General features: G+C 39.6%; 1 protein-coding gene across 2 annotated transcripts; it reads right to left on the minus strand.

Moving 5' to 3' along the window:
* Positions 1–680: 680 nt before the first annotated feature.
* On the minus strand, positions 681–18,095 carry LOC145497176 (uncharacterized). Of its 2 annotated transcripts, none has more exons than XM_081476982.1 (6): positions 16,835–18,095; positions 13,043–13,144; positions 11,694–12,653; positions 5,075–5,257; positions 4,236–4,598; positions 681–3,578 (listed from the first exon to the last, which is right to left on the minus strand). In XM_081476982.1, the coding sequence occupies exons 2-6, from the start codon at positions 13,110–13,112 to the stop codon at positions 2,932–2,934; spliced, it is 2,223 nt and encodes a 740-aa protein (XP_081333108.1). In that variant the 5' UTR covers positions 13,113–13,144; positions 16,835–18,095; the 3' UTR covers positions 681–2,931. The 2 variants fall into 2 exon arrangements, with proteins under 2 accessions (XP_081333108.1, XP_081333107.1); XM_081476981.1 differs by lacking the exon at positions 16,835–18,095 and adding an exon at positions 14,915–16,820 and having other exon boundaries at positions 682–3,578.
* Between the last annotated feature and the right edge of the window lie 97 nt (positions 18,096–18,192).

An 18,192-nucleotide genomic window follows, 5' to 3' on the forward strand; every position in this document is an offset into this window, starting at 1 on the left:
TAACGCAACTTACCTTCTTTCGAGAGCGAAATTGTGTGCAAGAATCGGCTTTCGTGTGTGATTCAAAGAGTTGCACTGAAACAATACATAATTCTGCCACCAACTGAATAAAAAGCCCCAGGGCCGGGTGTTTAAGTGGAAAACACTACGAAGCTAAAATATTCAGCCTTTCTTACACCGCACGTTTGATTATTAATTGTAGTCGAATATTTGCTGGTGTGGTAATCAATTATTAAATTGTCAATATATGAACGAAAATGTTCAAGTTGCTTCCTCAGCCCTGCCAAATGTTTTTAATATTTCTATATTTGTGAGCAAATTAAAACAACCATTTTTGACATGTCTTTCGTAAACGTCAGTCTTTTTTTGTCATTTAAGACGACCTCACATAGAAGTAACTGAAAGGATTGTTTTGACATTTTCTAGAAGGTAGTTAAATTCAACTGATGACCAGCTTTATTTCCGAAAGCTATAAATCCACTGACTCGATCTTTCCTAATATATCGATCAGGGATCCAATTAATATCCGTCTCAAAATCATTAAAAATTCATCAAGTTACAACTAAATTCAAGTTTCGGTTGCGAATGTGTATAAAATAATCGAGTGCGTGTTTCATCGCATTTTCGAATACCTAGATATTTGTCAAAAATACCCCGCCGCGGCTGGGTTGCATTTTCAATTACCTCATCAGATTTTAAAGACCATAAGGAGAGGATGAAACACTGTCTCGAGTGTTTGAGATGTTACTCCAAAGGAGCGTTTTATCATGAGGGAAACTCGTTTAATATTTATTATTTTTATAAATTAAAGACTGTATATTGTGTTTGCAAATTAACATCAGCTGAGTAAAATTGGTGGAGAATTAATTCAAGGTTTTGGTTCGGTCATTAATTCATTTAAAAGCATTTCAAAAAATATATAGTTTGTTTCCAGCAGTTAAACATAATGTCACGTATTGCCTTGAACGTTTAATTCGGGCGGAATCCATTTGAAGATCTGAGACTATTCCGGACAAGACAGAGCCCCAGGGCCTGGTAACGAAGTAACGTTTTCCCGCGTTTCTGATATTCTCGTCCCCAGATCCGCCTGTTCCTGCGTGGCCAACACTCGCTCCAGGGTTTTCGCTCCAAGACCACGCGCGTCCGCAAACATACGGCTGTCTTGATGGAGAGGAAAAATGTTTCTCTGGAGACAAATGATTTGCTCGGCGAATATTTTGGACCAACAAACCGAGTTCGAGGTTCGCACTGTAAGTTGTAGACCAAGTGTTTCCCCTACGAATTTATGGCCCAAGCGCGAAAAGTGCGGGCCATAAATCGAAGATCCGTAACTTTCAGTGGAACCGGGAAGACGAAGGTAGTAAGATATTTCTTTTATCTCTGTGTGTGTGTTTGACGAGTTTGGAAACAGTTTCAAATGTAACGAGCTGTACGCGTACAGTAGAATACGGCCCCCTAAATGAGCCAATCACAGTGCCCCGTAGTAAGTAAGAGGTATACTAAATAATCTGGCGAATGAATATCAACATTTTCTTTCACACAAAAAGGGGGGCGCGTAATGTGCATAGCTGTAACTGATCAAACAAACCACTACAGATCTGAACTTTTTTTTTCTATTTGTTATTTATCATATAAATCCGTGTTTTAGACTAAAAACTACCGTGGCTTTGTCCAAAGTCCCAAACTTAGTACTTTAAAGGATTTTGTCCCCGTTTTTTTGATTCAATAAATAGTAATTACCTTTTAATAGTACAATATATCCTTTTCTGTCCAAAAGTATCTTAATTTAGTCTCGCCCTACTATCAGGGCTCTAAAATTGCTTTACAAAACTTTATACTACAAATATATGGCTTCGATGTATTTTCATTGTTAAACTAGGGTTTAACGCGTTACTACGGTTACCTTGTGTATAGTTTGTTAGGGTACGAGTGACTCTACTGAGAGATTTTACAATTCATGAAGAACTAGAAACATCAAATTTTCATGATCTTTATACGGTGAAATTACTTTCGTTCTTTATATGAATTACTAAGAAAACTTTCTCTTTCGGAGGTTCTTGTTTGTTACCAAAGTTCTCGCTACGAGTAGTAATACGTTTGCAAAGGCAAATTTGCGAGTAAATTCGAAATCTTCCCTCGTGCGAAATTGTGAAAAGCAAACAAAATTAGTTACTTATAGACTTATTAGAATTGTAAAATCAATTAGTACAGTAGAATAGACTTGAAAAACTGTTTCAGCGGAAGTCAAGTAAAACGAACATTCTTAACATAAATCGTTTAAACTAATGCGTGTTCAGTCACAAAAAACCCGGCGAAAGTTGCATAAATGTCTAACGGTGTACTCGAAAACTGAATGAATAAAACAGGTTTGCAACCTTCGGCTGTACTCTTAGAATTAATTTCTCTGCCTCTTTGGAGAGTTAAAATTAGTATTACAATATATTATCATATCTTTTTTTACGTAACGCCTTCATGACCAACAAGTCTATTCAAACAAGGCCTCAAACCTAGGAAATCAAACTTAAACCTAACATTCGCAATAGTTTTGAAAGTTAAAAACTATACATCGGACGCATTTCTCTTTCCAACTCTACCTCACTATACACAGTGTCCTTGTTGTTCAGCAAAGTACTCAGTGACAAAAGATGTCGCTCGGATGAATGGTTCTTTCGAGGCAAAGACAAAATCTTACCTCTCGCCTCTTACACCTTTTGACTATCCGATAAAAAATCGTTCCAAAGCCAAGGAAAGATTAAAATAAACCAATTCCATTTAAGAGGACAATCAGGAAGACGCCAGAATCCAAATTGATTTGCACTTGATTGCATGAGAGAACGTACGTTCAGTAACCTGGGAAACCTAACCAAACAACCTGTCGACTGAGTACTTCACTGAATCAAACATGATTTGTAGTAAGACTATAAACACTATTTACACAAAACCTTTACATGTATCTCTATAAATACGCTGATCTGTGTAGCAAGGTGTTTCCGCAGGCATTTCCGTCAACATCCAATCTCCGTAATATTTTTTCTCGGGGGCTCGAAACTCTGCGCATCCCGGAACAGCGTACCTCTCGTATCTGAGGCAATCTGGACAGTCACACTCTACGTTATTCCTTACCAGTACTCTCTCGACAGTGTTAGTCACCTTGACAGGCGAGAAATCGCTAGCAGAGTTACTTCCAGACACAGAATCCAGCTCGGAAATCTCCCCACAAGTGCAACGAGGGACGCGATCCGCGTCGCAAAGAAATTCTGTCCTTCGAGGTCTTTTTCTATGCGACGATCTTCTTCGATCGCTTTTAGTTCTTTGCTTGTGAACGTTCTTTAACGGTTCGCTGCTAGAAGCCTCGTCATCGAGAGGAGACGAGGTTCCCGTGGATCTTAGCGTGGACTCTGACGTGCTTGAGCTGCCGCCGGAGGAGGGAGGAAGGAGTTTGTGATGCCGACGTAATTTGGTGAACACGATGAACAGAAGAACCGCAAAAACAAGTACAGCGAACACAAACACACCAAGGAAAGTCAGCTCAGATTTTCCTAATGTCTTTCTTTGGACCACAGCGACCGCTTCGCTTTCTGCCGAGAACAAAACGAGAATGTTACCAGAAACAGGAAAAAAAAAGTTCATATGTGCGTAGAAGAGATTAAAAGCATTCTCTAGTATTCCTAGGCAAAAACTACGTGTGGCTCCAGGTGAATTCATAATTGTCGCAAAATTTATAAGACTGACACGAAAAAAAATGTCTAAGTGACGAACAATTTTGTGCCAGCATACTACGATCAAATTTAAAACATTAAACCCTGACATAAAAAAAAAAGGTTGATGACGATAAGTGACAGAAATTAATACTCTTGTCTTAAAAATGAAATACATAGATAGACTGCTGACAGAAGGTTTTTCTCTCGAAATCTGGTAAGAGGTATGAGGTGAGACGTTTCAGGCGGTTAAACACTTGTTTTCAAGAGGCCCCGTCCACATTACACCGGAGAAGTTTGAAAACGCAACAATCACCGCTCATTTTGGATTTGTGTTTGAGGAAAGGGAAATCACATGATTATCGTGACGTCATCGTTTTCGAAAAGCTCCGTTTTCAAAATGTTTTCCGTCCACACGAAAACGCAGAGCCGGCGTCTTCAAATTCCTCCGGTTTGAAGAGCATTTTCGAAAAGCTGCGTTTCCAAATTCTCCGGCGTGAAGTGGACGCTGTCTAACACATGTGTTGTGTCACTTACTTTCAGTCCTACTTTCTGTCTTGTACGAGGCCGTGAAGCCTCTCCGTGTTCCATTGGTCCAATGTCCGTTGTGCTTGTAAAACAAGTACATATTGTTCCCAGACGAAACTATAGATTCTTTGTAATCATCGCTCTTTATTATGGTTATTTTGGGCGCGCTCGAGTCGTTCCCATCTCGTACAATGATGGAGTCACCGTCCATCTTCAAGGCGTCAAACCATAAATGCACCCTGTGGCCCTGAGGTAAGGTAATCACCCAGGTGCAGCTGGAGCGACCCGGGCGGGGGAACAGCTGCGGTGATGACGTGATCATCCCGTGCGGTTCTGTTAAGCGGCATCCACAAGAGCACGCTGACCCTGAAACTGCAGGCCATGTCATAAACACAGTTAGAGAACTGAATTTACAAAAGTTTGCAAAAATATTATTACCCAGCTATGTCCCAGTTTGGTAAAGTCTCAGGAGAGTCCATAAAAAAATGAATACTGTAACATTTTAGTTTATTCAGTATAGGTGATATGTTTTACATGAGGTAACTGTTATAATCTTGTTTGAATGAGACTCGAGGCTAAATGAACCATTAGGTTTTCGACTTAGCCTTTAGCCTGGTTATGTCTAATTGTAGGACAGGAGAGATGAAGGAAGAATTTGCAGCTTTCAGTTTGGTTGAAGGGAGAACAAAAATTCTAAACTAATTCGGGTATGGGCCTGACAGTAAATAATGTGTTTTTTTTTTTTTTGGAAAATTTAACCACCATTCGAAAGTAAAATGTGCGATTAAATCAAGAAAAGGCAGTTGTTGAACCTAGGCATGCAAATCAAAGCAAATCTTTTTTTATACCTGGACAGGGATTAAGTGCGCATGATCTTGACATGAGCGCCTTCCCTGCACATGTTGACTCCTTGTCCACAGACGTGCTCACGCTTGTACAGAAGCGATACCGATGTTGTTTTCCCTGTCCACAAGAGCTAGAACACAGTCCCCAAGACGACCAAGAACTCCAACCGTCATAATTCGAGGTGCCTGCCAAAACAGGAAAGACATTTTCTTTTTTAAGCTGTCATTTTCCGGTTGGATAATCTAAACTTGTCAAAGTCAGCTTTGCGTGGGACCATTGTAAATAGAATTAGGTAAGAGTGGCACTTGAAAGCAGGCTTTGTGAGACTGCCAGTTTCGTGTTTCTTGTTTACAATAACCCAACCTATGTACGTGCTGTTTTTATTAAGGCGGGCACGTATTGATTTGTGCTAATAGTCAAGTGGCCTCGTGGTTAACCGCACTAAACGAAAGGCACAAACTGAAAGCAGACTATATTTGTCATTAATCATAAGGCGCCGAAGCGTCTACCGTGAAGAACGCTTGCCACCTTTTGCAGCTCCGGATGATTAAACGAAAACGCCAAGTTGGGGCTTATCAATTTTTTTACATAATATTTCCTTCTCAACGGGCCATTAATGTTTTCGGTATGTCACAATATTTTAATCGTTTCCATGGAAAATGAATATTGCTGTTTTTCAGGCGTACGACCAACAAAAGACTGAAAAATTATTCAGCCTTCAAATCTTGACAACGGGAAAGTCGATTCGTCTCGCCTTTTTTTTTTTTCCTTTGATTGCAGCAGTGTTTTATGCTTTGATGAAACTCATTCCTGAATAAAGCAATGCAATTCAGTTAATTGAGATTGCAGCGGGCCAAAGCATAAGCATTTCTTCATCAAAGTTAATGGAATAATTATTGCGTAAAATATTTCAATCATTATAATATTACAACGTCCACCGCATCGCTAGGCTTAGGGTGGCCTTCGTTACGTTTCACTAAAAATATATATTATTACTCAAAACAATACGCAATATAAGACAATTAAAAAACCTTGGGAGGTTTTGGACTATATACAAATCATTGTATCTCAAAACAGTCCTTAAATAGTGTATCCTAACAGTCAATTTAAGGACAATTTGCCTAGCTTTTTTGATCTGTTTTATCATGAACTTCGAGTAACATAGAACTTCGGATATACAACTCACTCAGGAAAACCAGTGTGAGCTACGTTCGATATTTAATTTTTCCAGTAACATGGAGAACAAAAGAGAAATATTAAGTCACACGTTGACTAAAACTTATGTTAATCACTTTCGAAACTGCTGCGTTAAGTGAATGCCTAATAGGGTCTAACAAGCGCTTTCAATGTCTATTAGCGCCACATTTGCTTCGTATTAAGTCTTTCTGAATCAGTACCAGTGGCGTTTTGTTTTGCGCCGCGGCAGATTAAAACCGATTAAAAGATATCCCTAGTTTTGCCTTGGCCGGGCTGCTTTCTATTTTCTTTTATATTAACTGATTAAATCGTAGATATCGTCCACAGATCTGACCAGTAATATTAATCATGTATAAATCTTACGTTCGCCTAAAAGCTTTTGTACTATCTGAGAAAACCACTTCATGGCTCACATTATTGTGGCTTAGCAAAGTGCTAATTTATCAGCTATTCTGAGTGCTTTTATATATATTTACTGCAAATAATAGCTAAAAGAAAGTTACGACGAAGCTATCAAGGAACCATCGGCGACTGGAGGGAAAAAAGGTCGCTCAGTTTTTGCTACGGAAGAAAATTTCAAATGAAACATGACAAACGTTTGAGGAATTATTTCAACATGGCAGTGATTTCAAAGCGAACTGTGTATTTAATGAAAACAAAAGTAAAATATTGGCTCCCGATGTAGGCGCCATACTGTCTCGCCTTAAGTATCCTTAACGATTTTTAAACCCAAAAATAGCTTTAACAAAGTCGTCCTTCCGGTTCTTTACGCCTCTCTTAAGAGGATTGAAAGCTTTTGTAAATGTCCTTTGCCCAATGTGGATTACATAACCTTCGAGACTGTTTCTCATATCATGCGATCAAAGAAATTGCATTCGCGAAGATTAAAACTCACGCAATACACGTGATTATCAATTGAGATGGCGTGACTGTGCTCGTGACAGCACAAAAAGCTACTTGCTTTAGAAGCTTGAAAATTTAGTTTTGAGCAATTTTGGATTCTGAAACAGCCATACTTATAAATAGGAAAACTGTATGTAGCGCATAACCTACTGATGGTATAAAGTTGCCTATAAAGAAAAAAAAAATAGGGATTTTTGTTTTCTTTCCTAGCTCTCTCAAAAGTTTTAACGATAAATTAGATTTTAGCCTTGACGTTGTTGGATTAAGAATACAAATCAAAGACTTGGCTACGAAATATTCGTGTTTGGTGCCATTTTTGACGAAGACCACTCTGGTCTGTTTAGTTAAAAGTAGCAACGAGGAATCTCCTAAGACGACGAGCTCTTTTTCACGAAATACAACTGCTTGCTTTCCCGTACCAGGGTTAAATTATTGTGGGAGCCCTTTTCGAGTTCGGCAATTCTTGAAGTAAAGCTAACTTTGACAAGATATAAACATTCAGTTATGATATCGGCCTTTCGATATTAAATACATTTGTGATATTTGCGATTGTTGCAGAACTAGAATTGTGATGTTTCATTCCAAACTTGTTTACCCTAACTGCTGAATTTTACATTCAGTTCCATTCTTAACTTCTCGAACGTGATTCCATACTCGAAGTCTCTATCTTAAGGGCAAACTGAACTGGTAATGTTCCAGATACCAAGAGTGTACGTAATACTGAACTTTTCTCCTCTTGTCGAACCTCGTAAAGGGCTCTTTTACTTATTCTGTGGAATGACAAAGTTAATTTTTTTTTAATGATTGAACACTGCATTTCACCGTCTGATAACATTGTCTCTTCTTTCCTTCGGTAAAACTTTTCCTGCACAGAGTGGTTAACGAACGGAAATAATGAAATATCAAAGGGGAAAAAAATACTACAAACAAACACGATGTTACCACACGAATTGGACTACCCCATAGCTTTAAATATAGGGTTTTCTCAGACTTTATCCAACAGACGTTAAGGTTAAAGCAACGTGGTACAGCCATGATACTATACAGCACCATATGATGTTCAAACTGGAATAAACGATGTTTAATGAAACTTAGGAACTGACCAAAATTTGAAAGCTCTACTACGATAGTGAAAAAGCCAATATATTTCACTTCCGTTGTACTTTTCCACTTATGCAATACTTCCGATAGTGGTGTTTTACTGGTAAACGAATATTCTTCGCACATAAAGCAGAGAGATTATCGTGGTATGTTTGCTACGCAACACTATATGGACACTGTTTTTCCTAAGCTCCTTATCGCGTCTATCAGGATTAATGGCTCTTAAATCTCACGTTCTTACTTCATATTTTACAGTTCTTTGGTGTATTGTCTTCCAGGTGATGTGGCACCACAACAAGAAAAGAAGTCCTTCATGAAAAATGCACAACGAATAATTTAAATGTGTATTCGAAAAGCTATCTTACACTTCAAATTTTCCGCGTCGTATACAAAACGAAATGGTAAAATAACTTGCACTGACCGCATTTTAAATTTTGCATTTTGTTTGGTTTAGTATAATCCTATTATTCAAAAACCCAACCACGCCCAGGGCACTAATGCTCAACCACTTCTTCAAGAATAGGAAGGTATGCAGCCCATACTGTCAGCCCTATAGCTTTTAACACTTCAAAGTTGTTACCAAAGTGCGTAGAATAGGAAGGAAACAAAAATATACACTCTACTTAAAGCTTAATGTCGGTTAAAATTCCGGCAATTTGTCATGTTGAAAGCAATGCTCTAAATATAGTAAACGAGAGCACAAGACGTTTACCACAGCAAGCAGAAGTGTCAATATTTATTCAGATTGTACTCCCAGATAATCTCTTCCCGCCTTTCTTCTTTGCACAAGCTCGAGAAATAAGAATAAGCGACAATCACATTATGTACGAACACGTTTTGGCGGGAATCCCTGGGACGATTTTGCGGCCAGTTAAAGGTCGTGTCACAAACTGATAGCATTTACTGCCATTAATAACTCTGCCACAGTCTACTAAAAGCTTTAAATGTGACCACCAATATTAAACACGAACTTTTCCTGTATTTTTTAGAAAAGGAATTTGACATAATTCCCGTACTGTTACCTTATTAAATCATGCGTTAGAGTCCATGAGACACTTAAGGTTTAAAAGGTCGTTAAAGTAGCTAATGGTCACTGGTTACACACACGAACGACACTACAATATTACATTAGCTGGGATTTGGCAAAATCGGTGTGATTTTCTAAGATATCCATTTTGTGACTGCTACATCAACTACAGTAGACTTAATAGTTGCGTTTCTTTCTCTTCTCAAAGCTATGCTCGATCGTACTTCAGTTGCTAATACACATTCAATACCGGAAATAAAATGTGACAGAGATGAATCACCTCCCTTCGTGGCTGTCTGCGGGCAATACCGTAACATAAACACTCCATGTCTTCGTCCTATTTTTTTGTCTGAAAACAGTGAGAGGCCTTCACCATTTTCGGTGCTTTATAACACAGCTCTTTGTCAAGACAATGGCTTGCAATCAATGAAAAAAAAACCTTAATTAGATCAGTCTGCGTCAATAAGGTCAACATCATGAGACTCTAGCGAGAACCACAAACGACAGCCTTGACAAAAATACCACTATCAGCGTGAAACGATGGCTATATAAAAGAAAACAGGAAAAGCAATAAAAGCTAGCAAAACGCAGGCTTCTCATAAGCCACACTGAAAGGAAATGTTTGTCGTTGTTAAAACGGAGAAACTAAAAAACGGGAATTATGAACCAACCGCAAAAAAACAATGGCACTTCAAGGAAGGTGGTTTGGTCCAAGTGGATTAAATTTCACAAAAGAAAGAGAAAATTCTCAATTATTTGACGTTATAGACATTTAGCGTGAATCAGGCACTATGTCCCACTATAAAAGAGTTGCCTCAGGTCTAAGTCCTCAAAGGATAAAATAGTGATAAAAATGACAGAACTGATGTGTTTAGATGTGATGGTTCTGCATGTCACGTTCTGAAATGGGGCAAAAGATCGACTTTAATCTGCACATTCTTAGTCGGATTATTTCCCCGAACCTGACCGATAAATGTCCGGAAAGACAACAATGAAATATGCGCCCCGTTTATCCGTACCCCAACATGAATTTCCTGTTGACCGAAAAAATTGAACTGGTTCAGGCAAAGGTGAAACCAATAGCATCTCTTGAACGTCCCAAGTTGACTGGATGGTGAAAACAAAACAAAACCGCTTAGTATCTTTTGACCATTTATCATTTCGATCCAACGAAGCTAAGAGAAAGTGATTGACAAAGCAGCGAAAGCCAAGCGTTTTCTTCTCAAGTGGTACTTCTGGTTTCGCGTCCGGTGTTGCTATTATTTTGTTTTTCATTTACAAAGAGCTAGAACATTCGATAATTGCTCTGCTCAATTTCCTTTCCTATTTTTAACTTAGTTTACTTTTGAGCCACGTTGTTTGCTTGCCAACGATGGAGAGCTGCTGTTTTCGACTCATCGCGGGGGACGTAATTGAATGTTGAGTCAATATTTGGGACACCTATTGTTCCAGACTTCTGCCGTGTTTTATTTTTGCCAAAACTAGCCATGGCCACTCGATTCAATAGCCCGGCCAGGTTGATTTGTCTTTTGTGAACAAAAACAAAGGAAGAATCTCCCTAGTTCCCATTGATACTTGTCATTGGATGTGCAACGTCTGTTAAAAGCTTTTCTTTTCCATGGAAATGAATCGAATCAATTATCAGCAAACTTTCCTGTCGAGCAATTTCCATTATGAAGCGAAGAAATTAACAGCTTTTCGGAGTCGAGTCATACAATGGTGCTAATTGGCGCTTAATAGATCATCGACGCCTCACTTCAATTTCTTTCCTTCGTATTTAATTCTCACATCATTTGTTTTCAATTAACACTATGCACCAAGCACAAACTGGGTCCTGCTGTACTCAAAGCCTCAAACACAACTCGACCGAATGAATGGACTCCGGAAATCAATATTCTGTCCAGAAAATTGTTAATAACTTGATTCGTAAACATTGGTTTGCTCTCTAAAACCATTTTGTAATTTAATTTTCACATCCCTGATCGCCGCGACAGCAAACAGCTGTAATTCACCTACCTACAACAAAAGCGCCTCTTAGATGTAACGAAAAAAAGTGCCGGGACCTCAAATACTTGGCATTTTCACAGTTCGTATTGCAGAAAACGTCTTCGGAACTGACAAGGTGGTAATGAGAATTTAACGCCTTTCTACCTAAGGACTGTTTTCGAAGACCAAACTCGCACTGAAAAACAAACGGCAATTCAACGCGCTGGCTTAGAAAACAGAGTGCACACTTAGAGAAAAACAAATCCTGGCGCAAAGATAAACCATTAACATCGCTATATTTGCCAACAGAAAATACACATTTGACAACATTCCACCTCATTACAGGGGTCAGGGGTTCGCACTGAATAACTGTAGTTTTATCGCTGATAACATCACCGCTCACTTACCTGGGGGATGCGAGGGCAGACACAGCGAGGTGACTCTTACTGTACTCTTCGTCAGACTAGATTTCGTGACGTAATGAAAGCAGTATTCTTTGACATAATCCTTGAACAACGAGCATGGAAAAAATGCCACGTCGTGGTCATTTTCCACGGGTTTTTGCGCAGTAGGTTTCTCGGAGTATCTGTCCCCCATGACTATAGCATCGTGAGTTCTGACATTCTGGCAACGCGGCTGTGCGTATGAAATCATAAACGAATTTGTGCATGGAAATATGGTGCTGGTCGGGGTAGACAGAGTTTGTTGACCCCAATAAACGTGGATTGATTCACTTTTAGCTAGTGTTAGATTTTCGAACCCAGTCTGGTACTCAAAACGGTAGATTCCCTGAGTGTCGAACACCTCGCACCGGAATCCCATCCGAATCCATGACCCTTCGGGCTTTCTTTGCCTGCCATTGGACAGTTTACGAATGTATTTTCGGGTCACAAAGATCTTCTCGTGGCCTTTGATGTAATAGAGATTAAGTTCGTCGCGGTTCTTGGGTAGACATTTTCGATTGTGCCGAATCCATAAAGAGCCAAAGCGGGTTAAGGCGGTGTGGTTTGTGGGTGTCTGGAGGCGGATTTCTCCCCACTTCAGAGTCAGCGTCTGCGAGATAAACGCCTCAAACCGACTGTCCGAAATACGATACTTGAACCTGTACACGACTGGGTGGTCAAATATTTCGCAAGGCAGAATCACGGAAATTTCGCGGCGATCCAGTACAACATTTTCTATATGACGTCTCTTTACAATGTTGTCATCGTACACAAGGACACTGAGTGTTCGAGAGTTCGAAAATCCTGAAAAATTGCTGGGGAAATGAAAGTACAATGTGACATTACCACCAAGAATGTCCAATGATGCGGGAGATAAATCCACAACAAGACCTTTCAGAGGCTTCTTTCCAAAATCTTTAATATCTGAAAAATAAAAATAATAAAGAGTTATACAGTCCTAAAATGCAAGCTTTCTAGATTTTTGTTGTTTGTTACTTTCTTCTCGCAGGACTGCCGTTATATGACATGTCTGTTATGTGTTTACGTTGCGGTCGGAAAAAGATAATTTACATTAACTACAGTTTAAACGCTCTTTTGTCGACTATCACAAAATTGAGAATTAGTTGCTTCCCACGGCAATTAAGTAGCGATGCGAACGCTGTTCTCAAGAACACTTGAATCTTGCTCTGTGTAGCTCTGTTTGCACTGCCAGAATTCCACTGCATTTTAAAACGCTTTGCAGCGTTATAAAAAGCGACCAAAACGCGACTCGAAAGGCTGATAGATGAACTGTTGAAAGCGGATATGCTTACCATCGGTTGCCGATGAAAGAACCCCAGAGGCAATCAGGAGACCACATAGAAGAATCGACCATGTTTCCATCGCTCTTTCCTCTTCATGGAATGTTTGTTGTCCTGAAATTGACAGGAATGGATTGAGCTAAGAGCATGCGGACTCCACTTAAATCTTCATGTGATATGTGCCCGCACACCGTTGGGAGTCAACGTTTTGCCTAAACCATTTAAGACATATACTTAATTGTCCACAATTATATTGTTACATTGTGCTGTAATATTCAATTAGCATTCAGGCCTGTTGTTGGCCTTTGTGGGCCAAACAATGACAAACTCGGGGCCAATAAGAGATTGCTAATTTGCTCCATAGAAGCTCTAGCGTTAAACAGATGGCCAAAGAACATAAACGCACGCAAACTAAAACGTAGGAACCGGTTGGAGTAATGTTAAACGTCTTCGAATAATTTTATATCGCATTGTTCAAGGCGCGCGGGGAGGTCGCAAAGCAAGCTATGTCTTGTTACTTCCATTTACCTCCTGCCGGCTTACAATGTTTACTTAACGGATTTAACTTCTTTCGTCTACGTTTGTCGAACAGATTAGTAGATTGTTATGTTAGCTAACAAAATAAAATAATAACTTTGATTTTGATGCAGCTGATATCGACAAAACGCGACCACAATCCCCCTCCATCTTATCATTTACATACATTAAGATATCGCTTTTCCAGTCCGTATGCAAATTTAAGCTTTCTAGCAAGTCGTTTTTCACACATCTGGCAGCGTCGGGTGTGAATCGCTGTTGTAATAGACCATCGCTTGACAAGAAATGGGCGATTTTTACAGGTCCAATAGCTTGAATTTTGTTGCCAAGGACGCGAAAGCAGCTCAAAATTAATGCAATTGTACAATCCGTTTTTGCCATCGTTTGGTGCTGACAAATTTCCTAATTGAATATTCTGTTTTTACAGTAATTACGTTGTGACAATACATTTCCCTCCCGAATACGCCCCCTTGTTTGGGTTTCCAATGAGACACGTGTAGGGATGCATTGAAGATGTCAATCTTTATCATGATGGTTGGCTGCGAGCCGTGACAATCGACGTCAACAGAACTATTACAGTTTTGTCTCAACAAATGGAAGCCTTCCAAAAACATCCGTAAAAATTAGCAATAAACGTACCCTCCCTCGCTTTACAGTTCATGAACACACACAAACCGAAGCTAATTTCGCGTTCCTATCGTCGGCTTGGTCGATTTCTTGATTAAAATGCATCTTTTGCCTCCACTTAAAATCGTTGCAATAATTAAAATGTTTGAATGGATTACGAAATTTTGAAGGTAAATTTTATGCAAACTACACGGCCGGGTGAGATAAACAACTTTGAGGCGGAGCTGGCTTTTCTTTCCTGATTCAATCATTCGCCAAAACACAGCAAATCATCGGTGGCGAAATACTATAAATAAGATCGGGTTGCTAGCCTGTGTCGAAAGAAGGTCACGGAGTTTCGCAGTTCGATCTCATTCGCTTTAGCAACAAAACATTGAGACATGCATGACACAAGCTTGTCTCGCGCACCTTGATAATTTCGAAACTTCCTCCAAACTTGCTCAGCCCTGGCGCAGAGTTTTCTAGACATTATCGAACAATAAGTATTGAAATATGAAGAATAGCAAATAGTTTAACGGCTTAGCGTCTACCGAATTTGAACAGCTTCGCGAAAGCACGCAAGGGCTCTTGAAGAAAAACAGCACAGTAGCGTGCGTGTTGCAAATCGCTTTTCACCGTCGTATGGTCCATTTCAACAAAAATACCGAAAACCACAAACTCACTTTCTTCGCGCTGCTTCCAAATTGAGTTTACACATTAGAAAATCTGAAGCCATCCTACCTTGACCAAACACAGCAAGACCTCGCAGTAATCGCCTAATCCGCAAATGATTGTTCGCTGTGTTTACCCTAGCTGTTTCTCCGTCCTCGATCCAGCGTCGCAGCACAGCTTTCTACGCGGGTAAAGCTCTCGCGAAATTAATTTCACGTTTCATGTCGCGAAAAGCCCACCGGCTGCAATACGCTCAGAGTTTAATGTCGGGTTTTGCACGCTGAAGGCTCTTAACAGCCAAAAACTTGAGAACCGTGGTTGCTTTGCTCTGGCGTTTACGTCTGTTACCGGAAACGTACCGCACGCTACTGATCATAGGTGTATCTTTCATGGCTTATATCTCCCATTAGATAAGAGTGCACGTGGTCAAGTTATCATTCACGGGGCTGATTTACATCAAAATATACCATGTCTACTTTTGACAACGGCCGGTCATGCTAAAGTGCAGTCGCTCTGACAGTTCGTATTGTATTTTGATGAGGGGGGCGGTAAAGTTTAGTAACTCGTCCAATAATACAAAAGCGAGATTTGTTATGATGGACAACCTATCGACAGTGTTTCACCTTGGGGCGTTTTAAGGAAACAAGGCTAAGGATCTTCATTATAATTGTTCCAAAATTTCCAACAAGTTTCTTTAACACTTGGCAGCTTTGACATGTTCTCGTACAAATCTCGCGGATAAATTTGCAGCTTTCGTTTTGTAAAGTTCATGACAACCATTTACGCCACATTTTCCTTTTTACTTTGTTCAAGAGCCTGTTTCCACTTCCATTAGCTCTACAGCGACCCTACTCACGTTTGCCTTTTATTTTCATCAAAATAATCATCAAAGCTTAAATTTCTCAAAAAAATACATAATTATATTTACAAAAATAAAGAAAATATGAACCAGCGAATAATTTGATAGAGCGCAAAAATTGTAATTCGCGGACAAGTGATTAATTGACGTAAATGAAATCATTCTCGGCGGAGAAAAATCGGTTGTCCTTGTCGTAAAATTAATATTACTGTACTGGTGTTTCTTTTGACACGCGAGTTTGGTGTGGGAACTGAATATGTGGCAATAATTATGCGCTAAATAAAAAGGCGCCAAAAACACGCGCTGGATCAGTTTTCAGAAATTGAAATCTTGAAAGCAAGATTTTGGACGGCGAATATGAAGCCCTGAAGAGCAACTTCCATTTTCTTTCGTAACAAAGTGGTTTCTCGATCCATTTGCGTCAGAAGACATGTCAGGTATAGCCGCAATTAGTGAGTGAAGTGGCGCGATATGTCCATCAAAGTCCTATTTTGTATGTATGACAAACGAGAATATAACAGGTTACGCGCCAGAAAGTCTGTGTAGGGCTGAAGTCTTCTGTTCCTGTGAAGAACTTGCTTCCGAGACACGCTGCGAAGATGTCAAAATCGAAGCAGACAGATTTATTTTTTGTCTCTCGCGCTTTTAAAACCACCTGACATGGTTGACATGTGCCATGAATTTTACAAAAACACTTAAAGCTTAAATATTTAACACGGGGACCACAAACTGAGTAATATAGCACAACTAGCAACGAGATGTGAAGCCAAGGTCGCCAGCAAAACCGTGATATACTATAACTCAATTAATCAGCAGTCGGGTTCACCACTCCTGTCAAAATCATGTAAATATATTGATGCTGAATAAATTATTTTGGTGTAGTTTGAATGCCGTTCAAGGTCTTTATATGCAAGAGAGAGAGAGGTGATTGATCTTCGCTGCTTCTATGGCCGGCGCGCTGGCTAAAATTAAGCGATTAAAGATACAGTCTAGGAAACAACCCTGTGATATTTGCCTTCTGTTTCGACGCAAAGCAAACAACAGTATAAACATTTACGACACGCAAAGCAAATATCGCGTGGGTATTGCGCCAACAGTGAACAGAAAAATAAGATGAAGCTCAAATTTACCTTGGCATGACAATGAGTCCTGAAACTGGTGACAAACCGCGTTCGTCCTTCGTGGCTTGCTCGGGAGAAGTTGTGAAAATCCCTCCACTAACGATTATAAATCGTGGCTTGGGCAAACAAAACACCAGCTAAACACGATACTAAATAAATATTTTCAGACGAGAAAAAGCAGCACACATCAGGATTGCAGGCTGAGCGCCTTATCCGGCGAAAAGCAAGCTTAATAGCGGATGCTTCCATTAACTTAGAGAAAGAAATTCAAAAGCAGGTCAAGCTTTTTATAATCCGAAAAGATCTTGTTGTTGTATATGAATGTAGATGAACGCTCGGAGCCGGCCCTATTAAACTAGTCATATGTTCATTTACGGATTACTAAGTTGATACAGGAGTGATAGAAAACCATTGCACAAAGCTTCATTCCGGTTACATTTATTATTTTCCCTTCTCACGGGCAAAGTCAATGCCTCCGGAACAAGAACAGCTATTTGGAAAACGGACTGATTAAACTAACGCTAACGTTTTGTTCCAATTCGCACCATAAACCTCGACTGCGTGACTCGAACACACCATGGGTGCCGAAAGACTCTTCGCTTTGCTGGCTTATTCCACTTTATCAAGTATTCAAAAGGACAACAGTAGGCTTGGCGAAATCGGGACGAGGTTTATAATTTCATATTTTTAATTCGCCTCAGCCTTGAAACATGAATTAGGTGCTTTCAAGTTAATCCTTGGGCTTATTTCAGAAATTCGTGTGAAAGTTTCTACCGATTAGCCACCCAGCACTTTATCCCATAAAAGCATCTCTCGCTAAAACAACTCGTTTTGCAGAGGTTAACCTTCCGCTGTCACGGAATCAGTGATCTCTCCTGAGCATTCCTTCAAATAAACGTTGCCTGAAAAATATATTACATAACACGTAGGGACTTTTGGTACAACTTACTTACGCTCTGTTGGTGACTGTACAGGCAGGGACGACTCACTTTATACTAAGCCAGAAGTCCAAGTTGTGTGTCAAAGAAAAGTCAATCAAAATATTAACATTTTGTTTCATGATGACTTTGCTTTTATGACTGAGATGGTAGATGACTGCCTAAAATATAACTTCGCATATCCGCTGCAATATCTACCGACAAGAAACCTAGACCGACCTTTCTTGTCCTTCTTGATTCGATTCTTTTGATTTACTGGGCTTTGGCGCATGTTTATAAGATCCAAAATCCCCTTAAATATGTATCTTTTAATTTGTACCATTTGTACTTTTGTTTAAATCAGAATAAAAGTTGTACGATAGAACCCTTTGATTCAACATTTCGTCTTTTAATTTAGTACTATATGCGGTAAAAAAGAAAGGAAATATA

Source organism: Orbicella franksi, chromosome 9 (assembly GCF_964199315.1).
Source record: "Orbicella franksi chromosome 9, jaOrbFran1.1, whole genome shotgun sequence".
NCBI classification, from domain to species: domain Eukaryota; kingdom Metazoa; phylum Cnidaria; class Anthozoa; order Scleractinia; family Merulinidae; genus Orbicella; species Orbicella franksi.

What these genes read in the sequence shown, in the direction of transcription:
- LOC145497176 (XM_081476982.1), bottom strand. Translation starts at nt 13,112, where the DNA reads ATGGAAACATGGTCGATTCTTCTATGTGGTCTCCTGATTGCCTCTGGG. An exon ending in TCTGCCCTCGCATCCCCCAG is followed by an intron (nt 5,258 to 11,693) that starts GTAAGTGAGCGG and finishes CTGTTTTGGCAG; the next exon opens with GCACCTCGAATTATGACGGT. An exon ending in GACAGAAAGTAGGACTGAAA is followed by an intron (nt 3,579 to 4,235) that starts GTAAGTGACACA and finishes TGTTCTCGGCAG; the next exon opens with AAAGCGAAGCGGTCGCTGTG.